This window comes from Heptranchias perlo, chromosome 26 (genome assembly GCF_035084215.1).
Source record: "Heptranchias perlo isolate sHepPer1 chromosome 26, sHepPer1.hap1, whole genome shotgun sequence".
Classification (NCBI taxonomy): Eukaryota; Metazoa; Chordata; class Chondrichthyes; order Hexanchiformes; family Hexanchidae; genus Heptranchias; species Heptranchias perlo.
Window position 1 is genome coordinate 33758301 of NC_090350.1, and position 8300 is coordinate 33766600.

An 8300-nucleotide genomic window follows, 5' to 3' on the forward strand; every position below is an offset into this window, starting at 1 on the left:
CACGGGGAGTGGTTCAGGCAGAGACCATTGCATTTTTCAATGGAAATGTGGACGAATATTTGAGGCTAGAGGGAGAGAGGAGCAATGGGATTAATTTGGGATTTCTTTAGCAAAGAGACTTAACAGACACAAAAAAACGAAAATCCTGTTTCTGTGCTGTAACAAGTCTATGATTCCACATTAAGATCCTTGTTACAAGGTAGAGACTTATTAAACAACCCCCCACCCCAGGTGAATATGCTGATTGGTACCATTAAAAAAGCAGGTAGATTCTTATGTCCTGTAGATTGCAAAATGCAAACTGGAAAATTAAATAGGGATGTTAACACTAAATATTGATTAAAAAAATTTGATCCGTCAAAAAAATGTGACCCCGACGTGATTTGAACACGCAGCCTTCTGATCTGGAGTCAGACGCGCTACCGTTGCGCCACGAGGTCCTTGCCGAAGACGTTCCGAATCTTTCCTATGAATCAGCTGCGGTGCGGAATTGTGTAATGCAGCCGCCCAGGGACGAGCTGTCAATCTTCTATTCGGTGACCTCGCGTGGGGAGGAGAGGAGCGTGACGTGGCCCCAGCGCTTCGCGGAGTCTCGGATCCCTCGTTTTTAGGCAGGGAAACCCCGTTCCTCTTCCTTTTCGTCGCCATGGCGGACGGCTTCAATAAGGTGCTGGTCTGCTCCGCGTTAACAGGCCAGGGTCGGGACAACCCACAGCTGGCCGGCGCTTCCATCTTCCCGGTCCTCAGATCCCTTTAATGAGTGGTGGTGGTGGAGGCGGCGGCGGCGGCGGCGGCGGCTGATTTTAAACTAGGCTTTATTGGGTGTGGGTTGCCGGTACCCGCCATGCCGGGGCCTGGTCAGTGGCTGCTGATTGAAGCCTGAGTGCGAAATAGAAGGAGACCCCAGCGAGGGTTTAACCCTAACCAGCTGAAACTTCATTCGAGTGGACGTTCAGGTTTTAGTGTCGGGTCACTTCCCTCGAGCAATCCCCCTTCCTCTGCCGGCGGCCCGTGTTCAGATGTGGTCGCACTGAGACTGAGGCTTGGGCCTCGTGTGTCTGGAGGTGCTGGCAGCGGGCTGCCTTACTTTGAATGACACATACATTAACTATAACTTGCATGTGGTGGACGGTAGCTGGTGGACGGTAGCTGGCGGCCCTCTTTTGCTTTAATAATGGTTGAATAGATGATGTGTGGAGCAGCTTGTAGTACACGATGGGTATTGCTTTGGAGACGGTTTTTATTACAGCAGCTTCCTAGGCACATATATCTAATGTTCTCCTTGTACTCCTTGCAGGTCCTGCTCCTTGATGGCCGAGGCCATCTCCTTGGCCGTCTGGCAGCCATTGTAGCTAAACAGATCTTACTAGGTACTCTTTACTCTACTTTTAATACCGTAATCGTTTTGTAAGGAATTTCATTTATGATGTCGATGATGAATGATTTAATTTTGAAGATTTTAATGAGAATACTTTCATGCACTACCATCTGAGACACAATCATATCATGATCCAGTTTGATCATAACATCGCCCGTCTTAATGTTTAATAATAATGTAAATTACTTACCAGGCTCTCTTTTTATTAAAGGCCATAAAGTGGTAGTGGTGAGGTGTGAAGGGATCAATATCTCTGGCAACTTTTACCGAAACAAACGTAAGTGTCTTTTTCACAAGGACTGTTTTATATATAAAAGCTACTTACTGTGAATCTAATTTGACAAAAGCTTACTTGTCAGAATAGTAGTTTGCATTGCTTGTAGTTTTAACTGAATTTTTTTTAAGACTCTGTCTGTGATGAATTACTGTGATCGAGTTTCTCAACAATGAGACTACCTCACATGCACTACCATCTGAGACACGTGATCAAGTTAAACTTGTTTTCATTAAAATTGCTATGCTTGTCTATTTGATGTAGACATCCACTTGAATCAAAAGGTTACAAGACTATGAATGTTCATGGAGATGTACTAAATTAGATACACCAGCACTTTTATACTTATACATTTATAAAATGTAATTGTTTATCCCAGGAAATTACATTAAAACTATCGCGCATTAGATTTTTGTGTAACATGGTCACATGGTGTTGGATTTATTCTGTGTGGATATTCAGTTACCTTTCTTTTTATATAGTTAAATATCTTGCTTTTTTACGCAAGAGGATGAATACTAACCCTTCTCGTGGCCCATATCACTTCAGAGCACCAAGCCGGATCTTCTGGAGGACTGTAAGAGGTATTATTTTTCTTTTAATTTGATAGCTACATAGATATCAATATATTCCTATGTGGAAAATGAGTTGTATTCTAAGTGAGGCTAGGATTGAGGCAGTTGTTACACTGTTTACGAGGACACTAAATAATATATCAACAATAACTCTGATTTATATAGCACCTCTTAATGTAGTAATACGTTCCAAGGCGCTTTACTGCAGTGTTATCGAACAGAATTTGACACCGAGTCATGTAAGCAGATAATAGGACAGGTGATAAATCTTGGTCAAAGGTAGGTATTAAGAGTCTTCAAGGAGGAGAGGCTTCCCAGATGGTAGAGTGACAAAAATTGGGGCTGTGCAAGAGGCCAGAGTTGGAGGAGATTAGAGATGGGGAGGGGCGAGGCCATGGAGTGATTTGAAAACAAGTATGAGAATTTTAAAATCGAGGCATTGCTGAATCAGAAGCCAATGTAAGTCAGCGAGCACATGGGTAATGGGTGAACAGAACTTGGTGCAAGTTCAGATACAGGCAGCAAAGTTTTGGATGAGCTCAGGAGAGCTTTGGAAAAGTTGTATCTAGAGGTAACAAAGGCATGGATGAGGTGTTCAACAGCAGATGGGCAGAGACGGAGACAGGTGATATGATCCCATGAGCTCCTGTTGGTTGTCTCCCATCTTCTGGAGGACTAAGTTGGTGCTTTCTAGCATGGCCGTAAACCTCCGAGGGCATGAGCCACTTGCATGCAATATTGTGGAATGGTACTCTACATAGAGTAATTGATGTATCCTAGTCTGGATTTTTCAGAAAATGGCACTATTGAAGACTTGCTGTTCTAACAGGACTAATTTTAATTATAGACACAGTTTTCATTTTACACATCAGTATTGTGTATAGACTGTACTCTGAACAGTGTTCAAACCCAATTATAGATCAAATTTTGCCTACATTGGAGCATAGATAACATTTCTAGAGATATGGTTTTTCACATGGATCCTGGTAGAACAGATTGCTATTGTATCAAGATGTTGTATGTGGAAAATAAAATAACATTTTATTGTATGGTGGTTGCTTTAAGGTATGTTGCCGCACAAGACAAAGCGAGGTCAAGCTGCCTTGGACAGACTAAAGGTCTTTGATGGGATCCCTCCTCCATATGATAAGGTGCCCAATATACAGTTTCTGAATCATTCATGTCCATGTTCTGTCACTGATGAATTGTTATACCTACATTGTTTGATCTTTTAAATGAGAACAAACTTATCACTGAGATAGAAACAGTTCTTTTCAAATCATTTTTGTTCTCTTGCTCTGTCTTAATCCATGCAATTTGCATTTGCAGAGGAAACGTATGGTTGTACCAGCAGCCCTGAAGATTGTGCGTTTGAAACCAACTCGTAAGGTAATACTGAGCATTGCAATTGGTGTGGAGGACCAGTTTTTCTTTTTAAAAAAAAATTTGCATCCACAGGTTCTAAGGGTTTTTTCAGTGTGAGGCTGAGTCGGACAGACCATCATGGTTCTAAGTTTGATCCCTAATCTGTCCTGAGTTAGTTGACCTTAGTGCTCAGCAGTAGAGATGCTACAGTTAGTCTCAGTGGCTCTGGGTTAGGGAATGGAAAAGTCAGCTAGAGTCGATGCTAACCAGTGACCCTTGCTGGAAATGTGTGTGACATCTCTGGTGGTTTAGTAAGCTGCCAACACGCTTGTCAAGTTGCTGATGAATAATAGCCACTTGGATGCTAGAGGGCAACCTCTGTCGGGGATTGAGCCCAAGAAATCATTGCTTCTAGGGGGGCAGAAAAACTGAGGTAGAGGACACAGATGCCACATTTCCCCCTTTTAAAGGGGAAGTGAGTAGTTTTGCTGGGTGTTCAGGTATTTGGCAATATTATTTGCTGCTAAGCACAAGCCATTGCATGTTTGACCATCCATGTTGAACCACATAAGCAGATAGCACATAGGAAACAGGTTCTACTGTGTACTTGTTCACTGCTGTAAAGACAGCTATTTAATAGAACCTCTGATTTTCTGTAACACTAGAATGTACTCTGTAGTTAAACTAGGAATCTGCTTTTTATGAGGGGCCTGACATTAGGCTTTATCTACTGTGGCTGCAATGGGCTTTTCATGTTTTACCCTCAGTGGATTTTTTATTCTATTCATTCTTGATGTGGGCATCACTGGCAAGGCTGGCATTGCTCATCCCTAATTATCTTGTGTAGTTGGTGGTGGGCCATCTCCATCTTGCACAATATATCGTCCACATTTATGATCTTATTTGTTGAAAAAGCATATTTTGTACTGGTTTGAAATCATTTACTGTGAGCTGAAATTGCAACATGGGAGTGTTGGAGAGATTTGTTGGACTAATGATACTAAATCTGGTTTTCATCATGAGTTACTTACGACAGTGAAGCTAGTTTATGTAATGAGTTCCAAACAGTTTAAGTTTGTTATTCCTATTAATGGAATAAAATGCTTTTTGAAAGATAATATAATTTGCATTACTTATATATTGGAGTATGCATCCACAGGCACAGTGTGGTCTCTGGTACAAGGGCTAGCCATTCACTTGTGAGCCTTGAGTGGGTATTAAGTTATTCAATTGTATGGCATTACAATCCGGCCTGGCCCTACTGTAGGCTGATGTATAGCAACCACCTGTTTTTCCGTCCTAATTGTGATAGGGCACTACAATTGGTCTCATCACTGGTCTGAAGGAGGTTAGGTATCAAACTTAGAGCCTTCTAGGCCTGTAATGTTCGTTTATTTGCTGAGCCGTCGGGAAAGCAGTTGAGAACTGGAAAATATATTGATGTGCTGTCCAAAAGCTGAATCTTGACTCTAAACTAATTATTTCCTTGCAGTTTGCTCTTCTTGGTCGCCTTGCTCATGAAGTTGGCTGGAAATACCAGGCAGTTACAGCCACTCTTGAAGAGAAGCGTAAAGAAAAAGCCAAGCTTCACTATGAGAAAAAGAAGAAAGTTTTGGTAAGTAATGATTACATTGTTGCTTCCTTCAGATTACTGCAATTTTATCCAATATAAAGAGGAGTCTGGTGCCAGCACGGTTCTCCGAAAGACTGCTCCCACCATCTGCTGTTGTCGTGGCCATAACATATGTGAGCAATGCCAACTTCCCACAACTCCTCTCCCATCCAACCAGGTCGCATGATCTCTCCTCCCTGCCTGAGCTGAGATTGGGAATTCTGTGCTGGTTTTTGGTAAGTTGTCTAGTGCACAATGTAGTCTATGGGTCCCTAACTTGCTCTAGGGTGGTAGGTACCGGTTTGGGCCTATACTGTTCATACTGTGTTCACATGGAGATCCACGGAAAGGGGGAAACTGTTTTAAACTTTTGTCCTGCCAAAAAGTGGATTTTAAATTGTCATCATTGCCGTTTTCTTTGTATTGCTAATTGTGTACCTGTATTTCGAATAAAGAGGAAGTTAAAATAGTGCTTATTTTATACATATTCCTGTTTCATCAATGATTTCTTATACATTCTGTTCACAGAAACTGAAGAAAGTTGCTGAGAAGAATGTTGAAAGCAAAATTGCTAAGTACACTGCAGTGCTAAAACAATATGGTGTTCTTGTTTAATATATTCCCTCTGAGGCATTGACAATAAAAGCTGTAGAAAAATTTGAGTTACATGCCTTTGATTCTTTTGAGGATCTTCTCAGTTAAAGCTTGTTTTCTGTTGCTATTAAGCAATAAGGAATTCTCCATTTACTAAACTACCTGTACTTATTAATCTTAAGTTAATATCCTAACACTTTCAAGAAAAATGACCAGGGTGTATGTAATGTTCCCTGGAACAACCTGTAGGTAGGATTTCTAGACTTGGATAAGTGGGATGCTTACCTACAGTGTGTGCTTAATGGAATTCCCTACTGGTCACCACAGGAACTGCAGTGGTTCAACAAAAGCCATCCATCTTGTGCCAGCTGGAGATACATGATCAATGTGATCTTGCTAGCATTGCCCACATCTGGAGAACAAATTTAATTTTTATTTAAAAGACTAACAAATTATTTGGACTTCTCAAACTATGCTGACTTTTACACATAGTTGTACAATTCAAGACACTTGGCTGGCAAAACAAGGTGACCTCTGTGATTAGACACTGCATTTTGTAGGTAATGAGATTGAAACATGCAAGTCCTTCATGAATATCTTACAACTTCCATTTTAAAATATCTTTGTTCCAAATTTTGGATTTTGCACTGGATATCTCTGGTTCAGTGTCATCAGTCACAGGGATAATGTGCAATTCACCCATCTTTTGCAAAGAGGACTGAAAAGCAGTGTTTGAGCTCGGCATCAAAGAAACTCAATAAACATCTTTATTTTTCCCACTGTTCGTAGATCTTGATAGTTTCCAAACTTTGGTCATGATGAGTTATGATGCACTTTGAGGATGTGTGTATGTATAATCCCATGGTGCTTTCATGGGGTGAAAACTAAACATCTATGCTGCTGTTGTGTTCATGCTGTAGTTCCACAAAAACACTGAAATCTGCAACTCCTACAGTGCAGCTCACAAAATTTGGCAACAGGATCTCTAACTTCCAGTCCAGTCCCCAAATAGAGGGGAAGAACTGTTCAGAGGAAGCTGCTTGAAAGTATTTCTAACATACATTGGCTAACTTCATTCAGAATTATGCAATTTATGAATAGTAGCTTTGGGAAACAAACAATTTAGTTGATTTTGTGCAGTATATAATTTATAGCTTTTCTCGGCTAGTGAATGTAGCAATTTTTTGTCGATATTTGAGCCAATCACATTGTTTTGCCCAATGGATGCATGAGGTGTGATGTCTTCCTGGTACTTGCACCTTCTGCAAGTGTTGTCCTTGCATTCCAGTCAAGCATTTTTTGTCATGCTTAAACTGTACCTATCTATACTTGCCTCTTGAGTTGTATCTCCAAGGTATATGACTGATAGAAAGAGATTCTTCAACTGGGTTATGGAGTACCATCTTGTGTAAGATGCATCTTGGGAGTTTGGAACTACACTACCTGGACTTCACTTTGACAACCAAAGTTTAGAAATTATAGACTACTTAGCCTCCCCCAGCTCCCACCAGTCCGTCCTTGGTGGCCTAGCCACTCCCTTGCAAGAAATGATGAGGGATTCTCTGGCTCGCATTGGAAATTTTGTTTCCACGTGAGGAATGTCATATTCCTAGTGGTAACCAGGAGCCAGCTTTAAGCTTTAAGTTGGTTTCCAGTTATGTCTGGCAATGTTACATCCAGCCCCTCCACCTGAACAAATGTAAGGGATTCCCTTAGCTAGTGGGGGGCCTCCTATTTATTTCAACAGTGACAGATATGCTGTTTTAATGCTAGCGGCCTTTCCTGCTTTTTTTAATGGAGAAGCCCTACTTTAGATTGGGGATTATGCTGAATATCACCATTCATTCTTCAAGTATGCTTTTTAAAAGGATGCCACTATTAAAATACAATTGACTGACCCAAACAAAACATTTCCTGGTTACACCCTTATTTGTCAGCTAAGATCTACAATGTAATAAATCTCTTTCACTGCCTGCTGGTCATGAAAGGCTTTTGAGTGAACTGGTGGAAACCACATTCAGTCAATGTTGACCTGGGTGTATATGCCCTGGGAACATAAGTGGGCAGGTGCATATTCTGCTTCTGGTGAGCTTAAGCAACCTGGACTTGTATAGAGGGGTTATTAGGAGGTCCTTACCAGTTCGCCAGGTAACCAAAGATGTGTGCTATAGGGAAAAAAAATGCATTTTCTCCCTTGCTCCTGTTTTGTCACATCAAGTACCCATGTCTTTCTGTACACTTGTCACTGCCAATTCCCCAGGAGCTGTTTCTTGGTACTCCCTTACCTGCCATGTTCCTATCATTGCCCCACACCCCAGGACCACCCTCTCAATGCTCCATAATCACAGATCTTCCCTAGTAACTGTACACACTGTGCAGTTATGTAGCTTAAGAAAAAGATTAAAAAGAACTAGAATTATAGAATGGTTACAGTACGGAAGGAGGCCGTTTGGCCTGTTCCCCGTCCGTGCTGGCTTTCTGCAAGAGCAATCCAGCTAGTCC

General features: G+C 41.4%; 1 protein-coding gene and 4 non-coding genes across 5 annotated transcripts; 4 read left to right on the forward strand and 1 right to left on the reverse strand.

Moving 5' to 3' along the window:
- Positions 1-368: 368 nt before the first annotated feature.
- trnaw-cca (transfer RNA tryptophan (anticodon CCA)) lies at positions 369-440 on the reverse strand. Its single transcript has one exon. It is a non-coding gene; the product is annotated as a tRNA-Trp (tRNA).
- Positions 441-592: 152 nt separating this feature from the next.
- Positions 593-5861, forward strand: rpl13a (ribosomal protein L13a). Its single transcript, XM_068006743.1, has 8 exons — positions 593-667; positions 1298-1370; positions 1590-1655; positions 2135-2236; positions 3293-3378; positions 3557-3616; positions 5085-5207; positions 5733-5861. Exons 1-8 carry the CDS (start codon positions 647-649, stop codon positions 5817-5819), a joined length of 618 nt encoding a protein of 205 aa, XP_067862844.1. The 5' UTR covers positions 593-646; the 3' UTR covers positions 5820-5861.
- On the forward strand, positions 1426-1498 carry LOC137343878 (small nucleolar RNA Z195/SNORD33/SNORD32 family). Its single transcript, XR_010967914.1, has one exon. It is a non-coding gene; the product is annotated as a small nucleolar RNA Z195/SNORD33/SNORD32 family (small nucleolar RNA).
- Positions 1786-1861, forward strand: LOC137343877 (small nucleolar RNA Z195/SNORD33/SNORD32 family). Its single transcript, XR_010967913.1, has one exon. It is a non-coding gene; the product is annotated as a small nucleolar RNA Z195/SNORD33/SNORD32 family (small nucleolar RNA).
- LOC137343879 (small nucleolar RNA SNORD34) lies at positions 3417-3491 on the forward strand. Its single transcript, XR_010967915.1, has one exon. It is a non-coding gene; the product is annotated as a small nucleolar RNA SNORD34 (small nucleolar RNA).
- Positions 5862-8300: the final 2439 nt, after the last annotated feature.

Bases quoted from the DNA above. Each gene is read 5' to 3' on its own strand.
- rpl13a (XM_068006743.1), top strand. From the start codon at position 647: ATGGCGGACGGCTTCAATAAG. The intron at 1,656-2,134 runs GTAAGTGTCTTT...CTTTTTATATAG, and splicing joins CAACTTTTACCGAAACAAAC to TTAAATATCTTGCTTTTTTA. The intron at 2,237-3,292 runs GTATTATTTTTC...GGTTGCTTTAAG, and splicing joins CTTCTGGAGGACTGTAAGAG to GTATGTTGCCGCACAAGACA.